We start from the raw sequence: 19071 nt of genomic DNA on the forward strand, positions 1-19071 counted from the left end.
TGTGGAAAAAAAAATCAAGAATAGTTGAAAGATGTGGTTTGCGTTATTCAAATATTTGTATACTTTCATTCTGGATAAAACTAAATATTCCGAGTTTTTAATCTAAAAAATTGTCAGCTATTCAAACGATTTCTTCAACGTCTGAACTAAAAAGAACTACTTCTGGAATCGAAACGTAGGCAACAGTTACGTCGGAAATTTTAACCCTATTTTCCGTCAAAGCAGTGATAAAGGTTTTTACGTTATTGAATCTTTTGTTTACCAATCACATCTGGGAAAGATGCAGCTGTTTGGGAAAGAAAAGATTCACAAAGATATAAAATTAATTGATACGTTGTCTTCTCGCAGTAAATTTATCAAAATTAATGGACACCAATACTTTTGTTTGGCTCTTTCTGAGCCTAGGCACCTGCCTTGGCTTTCAGCATGGTAAGTGATGCGTAATATTTCAATACTTAAGCCATTTTTTAAAAGTATTGATTTAAATTTTATTTTATTGATATGATATTTAAAATTTTTAATAAGAATCCTTAAAATAGTGCGAAAATAGTGCGATTTTTGAAACTAGCTCTTATCTATATTTTCTCTCCATTTGATTCCAGTTGTAATCACCAAATCTGCCAATGTCAGTGGTGCAGCAAAGGACAGGGGAGGAGGGGGCTCATTTTTTAACACTATTGCCAATCCTATTACAGTAAAGTATATACATGTAAGGATTGTTTTAACCAAATAACCACCTCCAGAAGGTTATTCTTGCTGCGATGGTGGCCAATGATATTGGATCGAATTAGAAATGCATAGATTTTGAGCCATACACTTGTTTTTAGAAAAAAAATAATGAAATTTAAAATTGTAAAGTAATTCTATTCAAGGCATCCTTCACAATGTTGCTTTTTCTTTTCTTTAACAGATTAATTTATTGTTTTATTCTAATAATGTATTTTTTGTTTTGAAATTCAGCTTTTCACGTGGATGCTCCCCTAGAAAATCCAGATTTAATGACTGGTGATATTCTAGGAATTGACAAAGAGGTAGGTCTCGACATTTCTCCTCTGCGAAGTTATTTTTCTGAAATATTTATTACCCTTTTCCCATTCGGGTTTTGTTTTTCAAGAAAATTTTTATTTCTTCAACTTGTTTTTTGCTTTTGAACATACAAAACAAGAATATATACTCGTATAATACAATTATGTATTTTTCAAAAATTATTTAGAGCTCACATGCTATGATATGTGTGTAAATACACACAAATACATATCTCTATCTATACATTCTGTGCGACAAAAATTTAAGCACCAAGTGTTTTAAGAACGAGCAGCAACAAAGTGTTTTAAGAACGAAACGAAACATTACATAGGTAAGAACATTGATGTAAGAGAGTGATTACAAAATGAAAGCAAAATGATTATTAATTACCTAAAACTTCCCATGAATGGACGTTTTAGTACCTTTGTGGGTCACCTCTAGCGTGAGTGTACGGTACGAGGCGATACAAGATACAAGTTGCTGGGCGAAGATTGAGGCGTAACAGTCTCGTACGTTTCCTGAGCATCCCGCTCCTCAGTGAATAGGAAGCCATCTTCAGTTCTTTCGCATTCGGGATGAAGCAGAGCATCCTTCATTTAAACTGAACTGAATTCATGTTTTTTATATATACAAGTATAGGACAAAATAATAGGAACACCTGTGAAAGAATGAAAATATTTTATCAATAAGAAGTTGGGCCACCCTTTGCCCGAATGACAGTTTGTATTCGACGTGGGACTGACAAATAAAGGTCTGGAATATAGTTCATTGGAATTCGCATCCATTCCTCTTGCAAGAGTCTCAAGTCCAGATAGAGTGCGCAGAGGAGGAAACCACGCACGGACTTTGTTCTCTAAAAAATCCCAGAAAAGCTCCGTGACGTTCAAATCAGGGAACTGGGGACACAACGTTAGATGTTAAACTTCATAGTCAGGCTCATGCAACTATGTTTGAACACAATGGTACCCACGAATAGGGGCGTTGTCATCGTGGAATAACTGACGTTCTCCCGGAGAGAGAGTCTGAAGATAAAAATGAAGATGATCGGCGAGAAAGCTTCGATAGTGTACAGTGTACACCTGTGATTCTCCCCCTGCCTCTGGACTACAAGAAGTCCCAATCTACGGGAAGATATTGCTCCCTACCCCTCACAGAACCCCCTGAATGTTTCACAGTGGAAACCAAGCAGTCAATATGATATGCTTCTGCTGGTGCTCGCCCGATGAACACACGTCCGATGTTCTGGAATAATGTAAATGATGATTCGTCAGATCATATGACTTGTTCCCACTTCAGTTGTGTCTAATTTAGGTGTTCTCTGCACCACTGTAGTCTCTTCATAGCATTTTACGCTGAAACTAACGGTTTTGGGATTGCTACTCTGCCATGAATGTGTGCGCAGCATGCAATTCCCGTTGAATATTTTTCATTGATACCGGGCTCTGAAGATGGGTACTCATTTCTGACGTTATCTGAGACAGTGTAGTCTTGCGTGTTGGAGAGAAAAACCTCTTCAACACTCGTCTATCACGATCCTTCAACTAAGCCTTTCGCCCAATGTTGTGTTTCGTAGGTGACACCTTACCCAGATTTGTATGGGCTGTAATAACCCTTGATACAGAGGTCTTTGAAACACTCATAGCACTGCTGTTCTGGACAATGACGCCCCAGGCGAAACGAGCTCCATTTACACTAGTCAACAAAAAAGAACTTTTTGTCTGCATCCCGGTTTTAAATAGTCAATTCCTACTAATTTTGGGTCGAGAAAAACGGATACGGTAGTGCATTTTTTTTTTAAATTAGCTCTTGTTTTCAAGATACACACTGGAAAAAGATACACAGCAACCACAGGTTGTTTTAAAGGTAATGTTAAAAAGGGGGGGGGGGGGGGGAATCATGTGCAATAAATGTTATTAAATAGGATCCTGTTTTATTAAACAATGCTTATTTTTTTGGAAATCAATGGTTGCTTTTGGCTTATTGCTGTAAACGCTTCATTTTCGATTGCTTTTTGTACGTCAAAGAAGGCCCATTCCTTGTAATAGTTCAGCAGCATTTGATGAGCACAAACTCAGCCAATGGCCCTGATATCTGTGTTACATTGTAAAGATATCTTGGTGAAACCTTTCCTCATGCTCACTGCTCATAGCTTTAGTTTTTAAACAAAACATCCTGGAAGAAGTGAACAAAATAGAGTTTCAGAGAGACATCATTCCTCGATGGTCACAGAACTTCTGCAGGGGATTTTTTGGCTACCTGTTTTTGGTTCTCGTCTTCCTTCTGCTGCTTAGAAATACACTTGTAATATACCCTTAAAGGCTTTTTGGGTGTTTTTGTTTTCTCCCTTTGCATTTTTTTTTTCTAAAACACTTGACTTTCATAATTGCGTGTATTTGAAGGGCCATTAAAATTTTCTCCTTAACCTTTGCTTCAATGTGTCCTGGAAATTTCCATCAAAGGTTCGGAAAATTGTCTTTGTTCACAGCTTCTTCATCATTCCCAGCAGAATGGGCATGGGTGGAAACAGAAATGGGGGGGGGGGGGAGAGATCTACCTTGAACTCCAAAGTTTGGTTGATTTTGGGCATTTCTCTACCCAAAATTTAAATTTCTTGTAGTCCATTTCGGTTTTCATGTAATGATATTTTCTCTCCCAACCTAGGGTCGAAGTTTAAAGGATCGTCAGTCCCGTGGGGGGAGTTTCTATACGCGAGGAAAAAAGAGCGTTAGTGAGAATTCACTATCCTTGTTGGCAATGTATCTTGAAAACTAGAGGTAATCTCAACTTTTTACGGTGTTTTTCGTGTTTAGCGAGGTAAAATACTTCAAAAATAGCTATTTTGAGCCGGATGCATTTTGGATGTTGACTAGTGTTGTCGTGCCTCTTTTCACGTAGGAGAGATCGGACATAATCACGCTTTGCTAAATACAGAATTTTTCCACGCAACCCTCACAATATCAAATACCTGACTAAAACCTTCCCTTCTTCCACCACCACAAGGTGACGAACTGTTGCAACATGTTGCGGTTGTTTATTGGACGGTCGAAGAAAGACTCAATTTTAACTGAGTGTTCTTATTATTTTGTCTTATACTTGTATATACTGTCAAATCTCGATAAATCGAAGTTTATAACTTGAATATTCTTTTTTCTCGGAGTTTTCATCGGGTCCCAAGTTTTTGAGATTGTTTTAGAAACTTCCCATAACTCGAACTACCAATAACTCGTCTAAAACTAACGTTTTAGCCGGTCCCTTGACTCTTAGGACTTTGAGCTATCGAGAATTGACTGTATTTTTCCACTTGTAGGCATTAAATTGAAAAAAGTATTTCAAAGAAGCAAACAGCGCTTTTATCATTTTCCATTTAATAAAGCATTAGCATATATTGTTACAAATTAAGTGTCACGGAAACAGTCAAAACCTTTATATTTAGAACTATCTTATACTTATTTCTATCTGTTACAAATATCGCGAGAACTTAGCCTTTTTAAGACCAGTGTCGTTATCGCTGGGGTCGAAATACAAAACTTAAAGGGTATTTTAAAGCACTTATTTTCGCGAAAATGAAGATATCGGTAAATTTTTCGGACTGAAAATTTTGCAAATTTTATATGTACATAGCTAAAAGTTGAAAAATCTCAAAAGAACCTAATATTTCGCTAGGCTTATATAATAGTTTCGCAGTTATGATGGGATCACAAAAATAGAGAAAATAAGTATTTTGACAAAAATTTCCCGAGTAGCACGCATTGTGGGGATATGGTTGGCACGCGGTGGCTAGAACCCGGTGGGGAATGGTGGGTTGACAACGCAAGGATGAGCAAAGGTTGGCCCTACAGTTTCTGGGCATCGACCGTGACGTGCCATCGTTGGGAAATCGTTAGGCACTATAGCAGATCGTTGGCTCTTCGTTGGAAAATGGTTGGTTGGGCAACGGTTGCCAAAGCGGACGTTGCCTAGTGCCCACCGTTGGCCAACCATAAGTTAAACCGTTGATCAACCATCTTCCAACCGTTTGTGCTACTTGGGTTAAAAATCTTTTTAAAAAATCCTGATCTCACCCGATCTATTCCTTTTAGGACTGGCATATCCTAGAGAAGGAAAAAAAGCTGTGGATTAATGGAATCATACCGTATGAAGAAGATCCCGGGCTAAGAAGCACTGTGCGTGAGTTATTATTAAAGACTATTTTTCAGTTTACTTTCTCTGTCATAATCCCTAACTTTTGCTTCCGGTTTTTAATTGCAGCGTAAAACAATGAAAAATAATAGTAATTATAAAGTTGTCATACCTCCGCTTTTTAATTGTTGCCAAAAATGAAAACAATGAATAAATGAATTCTTATTAATAAATTTACAAATTAATTTCAAGTTATACCATATATTTGTGTGAGTTTTTAATGTTTTATTTCCGATAACCAAATTTTAGGCTAATAGTTTAAAATTGTATTTTAAAATATTTGAATCAACAGCATGATTTATTATTTCATTAATAAATTCAAAACTACCAAGTCCTGATGCTGAGGTGCACCCTCTCATTAGAGATCGTCCTGAATAATTGATCCAACTAAGTTCTTAAGATAAAATTCCTCACCATTTTTCTTCTCCTTACATACAACATTTTAAACAAAAAATGTTGAATTTCTTTTCATCTGTAAATTAGGCGTTATTCCAAAACTATCGAGCTTATTTTTCACTGATTTTGCGACGGAATTCGTATAAGCTTTCTGTTTTTCGCTCGAGCAAAACATTTTCTACTGGAAGAACTCCCTTTCAATCCAGCCCTCAGAGAACTTAACGAACTATTTTGGGTGAAATTAAAAAACAAAATTTTTCATTAAATTCTGCAGAAACTTTTACAGCACTAAAATCTGTACCTCAGAGCCAGAAGGACGTAAGTCACATTATGATTGGTTGAGCATGGCGGGCTACGTGACTTTTTCTGAATTGTAGAGCCGCTTACTCTTCGTTGTGAGTTCGCAATAAAATATACTTGCAATAACTATACAGAACATTTATTACAACACACGAACGTAACATTTAACATAAATTCAGAAATAAATATAACTTAGAATGATCGAGATATTTTAGAAAGAAAAGAATGTGATGCAGCAACGCTGCTTGACTTATCGCTACTCAGTTATCTTTTTGTTCCATCAAGAAAATTAAATTTAAACGTTGCCACTCACACGAGCGATGAAAATTATAATAATTAAATTAAAGTTCTAGGCTCAGCTGCAGACGATAAGAACTACCATACTCCCCCCCATTGGACAAATGTCCAAAACTAAGTCTAAGTTGGTAGGGGAGCAATCTTAGTTATTGGTCTCTTAAATGTTCCTGATGTAGTTTTCACCTGAACAACTCTTACAGCTCCATCTTCTCCAGGAAAAGTTTCCATAACTCTTCCTAAACTCCATTTCATGGGATGTTTTAGATCTTCTTTTAACAACACCAGTTGTCCAGTTTTTATATTTGGGTTAGATGACTTCCATTTACTTCTCTGCTGTAACTGTGTGAGATACTCAGCACTCCATCGCCTCCAGAATCCTTCGCGAAGAGCTTGAATCAACTTAAATCTTGAAGTGTATGATAGCGAATTTTCTGCTTGATAAGACTCAGGCATTGCTAGAAGCGGTGCTCCAATCAGAAAGTGACCCGGTGTTAAGGGATCAAGGTCGTTTGGATCACTACTAAGAGGAGTTAGTGGTCTTGAATTCATACATGCTTCAATCTGAATAATTAAAGTTGATAATTCTTCATAATTAAGCACTGCTGATTTACATACTTTGAAAAGATGTTGCTTCATTGATTTGATGTTAGACTCCCAGATACCTCCAAAATGAGGTGCACTGGGTGGGATGAAATGCCAGTTAATAAACAATTCTGAAGCAAAGTCCTGAACTGATGCTGATTTAAGAATTTCCATTTGACTGTATAAATAGTTTCTTGCACCTTTAAAGTTAGAGCCGTTATCAGTATATATGTCTGAAGGTTTCCCTCTTCTCGATATAAATCTTCTGAGGCACGCTAAGAATGAATCTGTACTTAGTTCGGACACAACTTCAAGATGAACTGCTTTTGTCGTGAAGCAAATGAATAAAGCAATGTATGACTTTGTGATAACCCTTGTTCTCTTGAGATTTGGCTTCGTTATTATCGGCCCTGCAAAATCTATTCCCGTTTTGAGAAATGGTCTGGAAGGAAGAACGCGATCTTTAGGTAAATCTCCCATAATTTGGCACATGATTTTCTTTTTCATCTTGAAGCATGTCAGACAACGCTGAATATTTCTTCTGACTTTATCTCTTCCTGATATCAGCCAAAACCGCTGTCTAATGAGTGAGAGTACAACTTGTGTTCCTCCATGAAGAGAGAGTTTGTGATAATAATCTATAATTAAATCCGAAAGGTGATGATTTTTAGGAAGTAGCATTGGATGTTTTTGATCATTTGACATATTAGAGTGTTTAAGTCTGCCGCCAACTCTTAAAATACCGTTTTTGTCAAGAAAAGGATTGAATGATATTAAGGAACTTTTAGCTGGCAAACTCCCTTTAGTTTGAATAGCATGAATTTCCGATTTGAATTCTGAATCTTGGACCAACTTTACAATGCGAGTTGTGGCGTCAAGTAATTCTGATGTCTTAAGAGAACCTACTTTCCGATTATTTTTGTCACATTTTGCATTTTGAATAAATCGTACGCTATACGCAACTACTCTAGTAAGTTTACTCAGCGAAGAATAGTTATGAATGAAGTTTAACTCGCCTTCTACTTGATTAGAATAACTTGCCGTTTTCTCCGACACTTCTGAGATTTTTTCTTTTTCCGGAGCTGAATGATTTTGTGGAGGGATAACTATTGGCGAATCTGAAAGCCAAGAAGGACCTTTCCACCATAATGAATGATTAAGAAGTTTTGAAGGCATGAGTCCTCTTGAGGCACAATCACAAGGGTTCTCTTTGCTTACAACGTGATGCCAGGCATCGACTTGAGTATTAGTATGAATTTGCGATATCCTATTAGAAATGAAGGATTTCCATTTATGAGGTTCGGAATTTATCCAATCAAGCACTATTTGGGAATCCGTCCAAAAGAATGACTCATCTACTTGAATGGCAAGATTTTCAACTACATTCTTGTAAAGTTGGCTTAACATTACAGCTGCACACAGCTCCAAACGAGGAAGCGTTATTGTTTTTAGTGGTGCGACTCTGGTTTTCGCGGCGATTAAACTAATCTTGACTTTCTCATCTTCAAATTCTGATCTCATGTAAAGGACAGCAGCAAAAGCCTTTTGGGAAGCATCGCAAAAGCCATGAATTTGAATACATTTTACTGCAGAATTTTGGATGAAGAAATGTAGTGGCATTTGAATATTTTCAAGTATCGGAAGCTGTGAAGCAAAACTTGTCCATTCTTTAAGGATACTGTCTGGGAGTGGATCATCCCATTTTGACTTGCATAACCATAATTTCTGCATCATAATTTTAGCTAAAACTGTAGAGGGTGAAATGAAACCGAGGGGATCATAAATTCTAGTAATGCTTGACAATAATTGCCGTTTTGTGGTGACTTCTTGAGCTGGATTTAAAGGAATCGCAAATGTGTCTTGATTTGGATCCCACTGAATGCCAAGAAGTTTCACTGACTGATCTTCAGCAATATTTATAGACTGTTCTGTTCCTTTTAGTTCAGGAGGTAATTTTGAAAGAATACTATGTTCATTTGATATCCATTTTCGAAGAGTGAATCCACCTCTTCTCATTAGATTAATTAAATCACTCATGAGATTTTCAGCTTCCTGAATTGAATCGGCTCCTGTTAATAGATCATCTACGTAAAAGTCCTTGTCGATAACTTTTGAGGCTTTAGGAAAATTCATCTCTTCATCTTCAGCAAGTTTTTTAATAGTTCTTATGGCTAAATACGGTGCGCAAGCAGTTCCGTAAGTCACTGTCTTCAATCTATAGTCTTCAATCTTTTGATCGGGATTTTCTCGCCATATAATTCTCTGAAAATCAGAATCTGAATGTGAGACAAGAATTTGTCGGAACATTTTTTCGATATCAGCCGCAAGAGCTATGGAGTGTATTCTGAAATTTGATAGAATATAAAATAGATCAGTTTGGAGTTTGGGTCCAGCATGCAAAACATCATTTAGCGAGATGTTTGTGGATGATTTAGCTGATGCGTCGAACACAACTCTTAATTTTGTGGTGCTGCTTTGTTCTCTAATTACTCCGTGGTGTGGCATATAAAAACACTTGCGATCTTCTACTATGATCTCTTCTGTTTGCACTAATTCCATGTGGTTTAAGGATAAATATTCCCTCATGAAATTCTTGTATTGATCATACATGCTAGGATTTTGGATTAATTTCCTTTCCAACGACAGAAATCGTGCAACCGCTTGATCTCTCGAATTTCCAAGACTTGGTTCTTCCTTGAATGGCAGTTTGACTTCATATCTTCCAGTGTCATCTCTAGTTGTAGTTTCTGAGTTAAACTTTTCACAGTTTGCGTCTTGAATGCTTTTCTTTCTGAGGAATAGATTCCAATTCCCAGAATTTCTGAAGAACTTCATCAATTTTTACACTGGAATGGTGACTCAATTTGGTATTTTCTGTACCTTCATATAATTTGGACGATACCCTTCCTGAGAGAATCCAACCTAACTTTGATTGAATAGCTGTAGGTGTGTCTTTTCCACCACTTATCTTGCGACCTTGAATTATGTCAAAAAATACATCTGCACCTAATATTATGTCTATGTTTCTGGAGATGTAGAAATCAGGATCTGCTAACTGAAAACTTTCAATGTGTGACCATTTATGACTAGAAATAAGGAAATTTGGTAATTTCGTAGTAAGTTCTTTAACTATTAGTGCTTTAGTAGAAAAGGTTTCTGAATTAAACCGTGGAGTAAAGTTTAAATTTACTAAGTAATTGGACTTTCCAGCAACTTGATTACCAGTTCCTATGACTAAGTGATTAGTTGAAAATGTTTTTAGATTAAGTCTATTACAGCATTCTTCAGTCATCAATGAGGTTTGAGAACCACAATCGAGTAAAGTTCTACACAGTTGCCAATGTCCTTGAGAATCCTTGACTTTGACTAAAGCTGTAGATAGCAGAATATTGCACGAATTATTCAGACCAGTTAAAGCTAGACTGCTGGACTGAGAATTATTAACTTGAACAGAATCACTTGACCTCTGTGCAGAATTATCGATTGAAAGGTTCGATTTGTATGAAGAATCATGTAAGAGAGTGTGGTGTCTTTTAGAACAATCTTTGCAGTGAAAAGTAACTTTACACTTCGAAGTATCGTGATTAGCTCTCAAGCAGTTAAAGCAAAGTTTATTCTTCTTCGCTAGATTCCACCGTTCTTGAGTGCTCAAATTTTTGAATTCTGAACATTTGAACAATGCATGATCTAAATTGCACAATACACAACTTCTACGATTTACGTTTGTTACGGAATTATAGCTAACTGACTTCTTGGATTTCAAAAGTTCCTCTTTGGGATAGATTTCTTTGCAGGTTTTCATGCTTCTGGCATGCTTTTCTAAAAATTCAATAAATTTCTTATACGATGGAATTTCTTCATCTTCTAATGTGAGCTTCCACTGTTTTCACATATTATCATCTAAGCGTTTTTCGAGAAATTGAATAATGATTAATTCTGAAAGTTTGTCTAACTCAAATCCCAACGTTTTTAGATTACGAATTGCTTCATTGCAAGAATCCAAAATATCCCGAAGAGATTTAGAGGTCATCAATTTGACTGGTTTAATGCTAAATATTTTCGAAACTAAAGCATATGATAACTCTCTTTTGTTGTCATAACGACTAATTAACGTTTCCCAAGCTTGAGAATAATTATTTTCTGTGATAGGAAAGCCCTTTATTAGTCGAGCAGCTTCTTCTGTAACTGGTGCATGCAAGTATTGCAATTTTTGTAGTTGACTTAAATTAGAATTATCATGAATAGTCGAAATGAAAATTTGTTTAAAGCTAATCCAATTACTTATATTTCCGTTAAATGCTGGAAGATCGAATTTAGGCAAATTTATGCTCGTACTTGTTTGAAAAGGTCCACTTCGCGATGGTAATGTAGACCGATTATCTTTCTCAAAGTCAAGCTTAATTTTTTCAATTCTGCTTTCAATATCGAACTGAAGATTTAGAATTTTATCTGAATATTCTTGGCTAGCTTCTATTTCATTTTCGAATTCATCCATATCTTCGATTAAGTTTTCAACTTCTGCATCAGCGACTTCAATTTGATTTAGCTTACTATTTAATTGCAGCTTGAATGTGCTTAAATCTTCCACAGTAACGTCTTCATTATTTAACTGCTCAGAAATTTTATTCAGTAGCTTAGTTGTTACCGCGCGAATAGTAGCTCGTTTCTTTTTTGCTTTTTCATATGCAGATGCAGCTTTAGAAGTCATGGTTTATCACAAAATGAAAGATAGAATGAGAATAAATAGAATAGAATGTATCTATATCATGCAATAAAGTTTAATAGAATAGAATTTATCTTTGGTTGTAAACCAGGGGTCGTGAGTTCGATCCTCACTGGTGGCTCCAAAAATGGTTGAGCATGGCGGGCTACGTGACTTTTTCTGAATTGTAGAGCCGCTTACTCTTCGTTGTGAGTTCGCAATAAAATATACTTGCAATAACTATACAGAACATTTATTACAACACACGAACGTAACATTTAACATAAATTCAGAAATAAATATAACTTAGAATGATCGAGATATTTTAGAAAGAAAAGAATGTGATGCAGCAACGCTGCTTGACTTGTCGCTACTCAGTTATCTTTTTGTTCCATCAAGAAAATTAAATTTAAACGTTGCCACTCACACGAGCGATGAAAATTATAATAATTAAATTAAAGTTCTAGGCTCAGCTGCAGACGATAAGAACTACCAATGATATTTTTACAGCAGAGAGGAAAAACTTTTTTCTGGTGCATGCAAAGGATGGGAGGCGCGCTCTTTTAATCCTAGTAAATGATTGCAAAGGATTTTTTAAAAAAGAATTACATTCACATGGCTCGATGCGGAATAGGCTCCTACAAACAATGCACTAAAAAACGGGAAATCGCAACCTTTGGACTTACGTCAGTTTGGCTCTGAAGTACAGAAATGTGTGTTTGTTATTTATTTTTTAACGGTAAATCTCCGATGAAATTTTGTTAACTTTGCCTGTTGACCTTTTCTTACCTTGTTTTCTATCCGATTCTTTTCTTTAAAGCATTTAATCACGCACTTCACTATAGAATGGTATGAATTAACTAATTTAGTGATACTTCAAACCGATTTACCGCTACTATGATGAAAAAAAAAACTAATTTGAGTTCTGAAATGTTTAATTCAAATTATGTTTTTCGCAATCACGAGTTTCGGCAGGACCCTACTCATTAGAGTTATTGTTTCTAGAAACGGCTTCTGTCCCCCCCAAGCCTGCTCCTTCTCCTGAGCGGTTACGTGTGTATAGTTGTGTGTGTGTGTGTGTGTGTGTGTGTGTGTAGGCGTGCGTGGGTTGTGTAGACTAGGCTTGTGTGTGTATATAGACCTGCTTGTATGCACGAAGACGTGAGTGTATGCGTGTAAAGGCGAGTGGGTGTGCCAACGTGTACGTGTGCCAGTGTGTATGTGTGTAAAGGAGCGTGCGTGTTTGTAGGTGTACGCCACCGGATTCCGGGGGGACAGTGGTCAGGTCCAGAGGAGGCGCGCCTGGTAAGATCTGAAAAAGGAACCGGAACGTCAAGGACGGTCAAGTAAAAACAATTAGGAATCGTGATTGCTCAAAAAAAAAAAAAAAAAATCAAATTTCGAATGGTGTTTGTTGGTTTTTCCAAATAAGCCATTTGAAAATAATAAGCAGAATATTTGTGAACTAGCAAAAATACCCGGCGTTGCCTGGGTCAGTATTAATTATTAGAAAAAATCGTTACTTGCTTTTGTTTTCTGTTTTAAGTGAAAGAATTTAAAACACATCTTTTTGACGTGATTAAAAATCGAGTTTCTTCCTTACCCATAAAACTAAAATAGCAATAAGTATAAAGAACAAAGTAGTATTGATTTAGAAACGAAAGCACTATATTTAAGCATATACAAATTTAAAAAACATGAAATTAATCTTCTCATATTTAAAAAGATTAATCTGTTGATACTTTTTTTTTTAACATGGAGTCGAAAACCTTCTCTGTATGGCTAATGAAGTACGAAGTGATTAAAAAAAAGTAGCTGCGCTCGTAATCCCCTTATACTTGCTTTAGTTATTTCGGGAAATTTCAATCATTGTGGCTCTTGGTGCGATTTTACCGAATTTGCGAAAGTCGTTTCGGGGTACCTTCGATGACGCTCCCCCATTCTTTCCTTACTTTGTAAAACGATATGATATTAATTTTCGTCACAGAGATATCGTCGCCAGATGCTGAGATATTTTTGGTCACCATAAAATGGCGCTAAACAGTTTCATCCGAAATGTTACCAAAATAAGTAATACAATTTGGTGATTAATTGAAATTGTGCAAAAAGGAAAATTAATGGAAGTTTTTGTGCTGTTTATGGATTTGCCTAATTTAGTTGCTGGATTATTTAACACAGTAAAAAAAGTCTTTTGAAAATTCTTTGATTGGCGATATTTTGTTTACATGGTGAAAGCTGAGAAACATTATGACGTAGTCTTCTGCTTCAAAAACAGCAACGTTGAAAAAACTGCCAAATGCATCAGCTACGGAAATCTTTCTGCAAAAATTTTAGCGATCTGCTGGTTGTTTGGATAATGAGTAAGTGTTCAATCAGCATAAATAATAAAAACCATTAATTGCATTAAAGTTCCGTTTAAATGGAAAATCATCAGCCAAATCATGTATTATTTGCCAATCTTGTGCAAAAATCTTACTTCAAGATTTGACTTGAGAAAAGCCTTGAACAATCACGAAAAGCAAAGAAAGTCAACAATACAACAATTGTCGCTATCGACAGGGAGTTGAGATGATACACTAAATACTGTATTGAGTTGAGGAAAGCCTTCGAACATGGATCTAAAAAGCTCATAACTCGTTTTTTATTCTACTTAGAAATTTCGAACAGGTGCCATCTTCAGCAGAAAAATCAGAGCTTTCGATGAACATATAATGTAAATATGTGCAAGTATTTTTTCATCCCAATATTAAAGAATTTATACAAAAATTGTGTTTTATTGCCCCCCTAAGGGGGTTTTGCCCCCCATAACGGGACGAAAACTACCCTATGTGTTATTCTGATGCATAAGCTATTTTATTGTAAAGTTTCATCAAAACCCGTTCAGTAGTTTTTGCGTGAAAGAGTAACAAACATCCATACATCCATACATCCATACAGACAAACTTTCGCATATATAATAGTAGTAAGATTCATATCAATGTATGATTATGAAACTTTGTATTATAACATATTTATAACATATAACTTTTAAGTGTCCGCGTAATGCAAAAATAATAAAACAATGAAACAAGATAATTTTAATCATGGGTTAATCGGAAATTATTTTAGTGTACGATAACTTTTATACTTTTATAGCATCTTATTTCGCAGTCTTTTTTTTTTTTTTATTTTACCCATTTCAAATACAATATCAGTAAATATTTGCGAAAAAAAAAAATACTGAATGTTATGTAGAATGACACAGAGATGATGTAAAAAAATGGTTGCGTTCGACGAACTCAACAGGTCTACCGATGACTAACCGGTTATTAACCACAACGTTCTATGATAAACCGGTTGCCGCACCGGTCACCGTTTTAAGCTGCTGATTGGCTGATTGGATCACGTGATCATTAGCTGTCATGTGATCAACCAATCGGTGGCTACCGGACGAGGTCGTCGAACGTAAGCAATATTGGACTTCCTATTCGAATTCAGTTTCCCGTTACTTTGGTTTTAATTCAAAATTTCAAAGTGTACTAACACTTTTGGGAGCCACTGTATATAGTTGTAATCATATTTGTAGTTTCATGTAATCTCCCACGCAATTGCTGTAAAGATATTCTAATCGTATTCATTTAGTTGTTGCTCTGCTTAAATATAAACAAGCAACATGGAATCTTGAAACACAAAGTCTAATGAGCTAAGTCAGCGCGCAAGCGCAGTTGCTATGGCAAATTTGTGATATCCGTGATTTAACGTCTAGTCTTAGTATTTTAACAGTTCATGGCACCACTCAATGGTGCTGGCGCTGACCTATTGTAAATTTTGGAAGTACTGAGTGGGGCCATGGACAGTTCCACACAGCATGGCCCCACTGAATTTCTGCTTACGCTTAGTATTAAGTGCGGCCATGCATAGAGTAAGGAAATACTTTATAGACTGTAACATCTTAGCACGGAAGTATTGCCTTCACATTCATAATTTAAACCATTGCCAAATAATAGTTATAAAATAACAGGATTAAACCATTGCGAAGGGATTAAACATGAGCAACATCTATTAAACAAATAGCACTAGAGTAACTCTGTTTAATTTGTAATTAAGTATAAAATTACTTTTAACTATCAGACGATATTTTTCGCATTCGCGCGATGGCAGCTTATTTCAGAATCAACTGTAGAAGGAACTCGATCATAGTAAAGTTTGCTAAAGAGCGTTTTCTTATTTACAATCATGGAATCAAATGCACGGCTCCATTCTGGCGACAAACCGTATGTTTGTGAAGTATGTTATAGGAAGTTTTCTCAATCTGAAAAGTTGACGACACATTTGAGAGTCCATGCAGGCGAAAAGCCTTTTTCCTGTGAGTTATGCTCTCGGAAATTTTCTCGGTCTTCACAACTGAAACTACATTTGAGAGTACATACTGGAGAAAAGCCATTTTCTTGTGAACAATGTTCACAAAAATTTTCTCAGGGATCAAACTTAAAAACCCATCTAAGAAGCCACACCGGGGACAAGCCCTATTCTTGTGAATTATGCTCTCGGAAATTTTCTCGATTCGCGTACTTGAAGCAACATTTGAGAACACATACAGGGGAAAAGCCATTTTCTTGCGAACAATGTTCAAAAAACTTTTCTACCAATGAATCTTTGAAAATTCATCTTAGAATCCACAGTGAAGACAAGAGGTATTCTTGTGCAATGTGCTCTCAGAAGTTCAATCAATTTGCCCACCTAAAACGACATTCGAGAGTCCATTCTAGGGAAATGTTAAGTCTGCATTACAACGCCTCAAAGAGCAAACTATGTATGGGTGGTTCTCCCTAAATAGGCCAAATAAAAGTTGAGAAGCTTTTTTGATCAACTTTGTTAAAAACACATGATTTATTCTTGATGAGCCAGCCATAAAGAGCCATATTTAATATGAGCTAATTTATAATGGAGAAAATATTGGCCATGATCAACCACTTTTATTTTTTGCACGAATTTCTTTTCTTTTTTTTTTTACACAAAGACTAATAAAATTAAAACTCATAACATAGTGATACTAATAAATTTTATGAATTATTTTGTTTGTAAAACATAAAAAATTCTGTTGATTAGCATTTATTTTATAACAGCAATAATTTAAGTTTAATCCCATAACATAATAGCCTAAAATCGTTTCTCTCTCATTAAGTAAGGACACCTTTATACATGTAATAGAATCAATTGGTAGTCTGTTTTTTAAAAAAAGTAAAGAGAGTCGATGAAAATTAAAGAAAACAAAATGCCCGGAGTCAGGGTCGGCATGTTTTCTAACGACTCCGACTCCTTTACCCCAAAACCAGTCCGACACCGACTCCACATCCCTGGTATATACACTCCTGTTTGTGAAAATTGCAACACCATGAAGGAAGCATCATAGTTGAATGAAATTTAATACACAGTTGAGTGGTAACGGTACAAATAAATGATTACATTTTCAAACCAAACAAACAATAAAAAGAGATAGAACTTAGTATTTTGTGTGGCCACCACGCACCACAATATAAGCTGCTACACGACTCGACATGGAGTGAAACAAAGTTTAAATATATGCCTGCGGAAGAGTATTCCACATTGTTTGTATGCGCAACCAAAGTTCGTCTGTCGAAGCAACAGGACGAGGATCACGAACGAGATGCCGCCCAACGAAATCCCACACATGTTCAATCGGTAACATATCCGGGAAATATGCAGGCCAAGGAAGAAGCTGTACCTACTGCGAATCAAGGGAGGATTTGAAAGTCCTGGCGACATGTGGACGGGCATTATCCTGCTGGAATACAGCCCCTGGCAATCCTTGCAAGAAAGGAATAGCTTGGGGCTGTAAAACTTCGTTTATGTATCGGGTACTGCTCAAATTGCCCACAATTCGTAGCAATTGTGATCGTCCATGATATGCTATGGCACACCAGACCATAACTCCGGGTGTTCGTCCACTGTGGCGTTCGATAATGTACTTCGGAATGTGCCGTTCACCGGCATAGCGCCTGACACGAATTCGGCCATCATGGTTCCATAAATTGAAGCGGGATTCGTCAGAAAAGACAACCTGCAGCCAATCAGCACGCCAGCTGCTATGCACATTGTCCCATTGTAGCCGCAGGCAGCGATGGTTTTGCGTGAGAGGAATCCTGTATAAAGGAATCCTTGCGCGCAGCCCACGCTGCAGCAGACGTCTCCGAATTGATGAAGCAAACAATGAAACACCTGTAGCTGTTAACCACTATGCTGCCAATTATCTAGAAGAAGCTGTGCGGTCCGTCAGTGCCTTACGCACCAGGTGTCTGTCATCGCGAGCTGACTTCACATTTCGGGGTTCACTCCCGGATTTCCGAGCTGTCCGACCCTCGTCCGTCCACTGCTTCCAAACACGCATGATTGTGCTGCTGTTACGTTGCACACGAGCGGCTACTGCACGATAAGACAATCCAGCTTCACGAAGGCCGACGATTCTGCCCCGTTCAAACTCCGAAATTTGCTCAAATTTCGCTTTCTTTCGTCAAAGAGGCATAGTAAAGATTCAGTTAACGTTTACTCTAGCATATAACCTCCGATAATCATAAACACCTCGCTACAGCCGTCTATTTATATTCGGTTCGATCCGCCGTTCAGAAGGCGTTGCTCTGCTTACGCTTGCGCTACCGGTCTGCAATTCTAATCATTTGCATATCTTGCCCTAATTTACATTTCCTGCTATTTTCAGCTCACTCGCGTAAGTCCTTCGTTGTGTTGCAATTTTCACAAACAGGAGTGTAGTGATGCCTAAGGCACCTTCCTGATTTGCCAGGAAAGCTCTTAACGCAAATATGGCAGAAGCTAAGAAGGATAAATACAAGTGATGCCTTCAAAGCTGCAATATCCGGAGACTGCATTTTGCCCTTGATTGAGGCTTGGTCAAACGGAGACACCTAATAAAGAAGGCTAAAACATTTTTACAACACTGTAAGCTAAAAATGTTTTTCATCAGAGTTTAAAATCGGCATTCAAGGAACTTGTTGCGATTCAGGTGCAGGCTTTTGTACAGAAAAAACTTATTTTTCGCAGGAAACTGGTGTAAACCTTTGAATAGTCAGAAGTAATCTGACGTTTAATTTTTTTTTTTTTTTTACCGTGTATGCTTTGATTTTAGTTATTAAACTAAGGTAAAGCGAAACAGAATTTCAATGTTTCAACTTCATAGTTTACCCTTTTTTTTGGATGAATTAAGACAGAAAATTTAGTTCATTTGTGTCCAAGACTACACTCTGAGAGTAACTGGGTAGGAAAAAAAATTGACTTAACTGTTATTTTCTCTTCCCCTTCCCCTAGTGACTAGGGGGAAAAAGAAAACACCTCTTATATTTCCCCATGAGGTTGATGTGGTTAGATAACTGCACTATACACCATCAGTTTTGAAGTTAAAGAAGTTCTACACCAACGTACCCAAGCAGTGGCCTGTTAGGTCACACGTAACTCACAGAATCTTCCAAATCTAATCTGAGATTAATTAAAAATAAAAATCACGCAAAAAAATAAATACTGTGCTGAATTCAGGTACAATTATCACAACGAGTATTACGGGAGTATTTAGATAACCA

General features: G+C 36.7%; 1 protein-coding gene across 1 annotated transcript in view; it reads left to right on the forward strand.

Annotated features, from left to right (window-relative positions):
• The first annotated feature begins 363 nt into the window (after window positions 1–363).
• Window positions 364–19071, forward strand: part of LOC129220545 (astacin-like metalloprotease toxin 5) — a 32453-nt gene continuing 13745 nt past the window's right edge. Inside the window, exons 1-3 of the mRNA XM_054854976.1 lie at window positions 364–429; window positions 961–1031; window positions 5106–5193. Of these exons, the coding sequence (XP_054710951.1) occupies window positions 366–429; window positions 961–1031; window positions 5106–5193 (223 nt within the window). The 5' untranslated portion in view covers window positions 364–365. The remainder of the gene's footprint in view (window positions 430–960; window positions 1032–5105; window positions 5194–19071) is intronic.

Source organism: Uloborus diversus, chromosome 4, assembly GCF_026930045.1.
Source record: "Uloborus diversus isolate 005 chromosome 4, Udiv.v.3.1, whole genome shotgun sequence".
Taxonomy (NCBI): Eukaryota; Metazoa; Arthropoda; class Arachnida; order Araneae; family Uloboridae; genus Uloborus; species Uloborus diversus.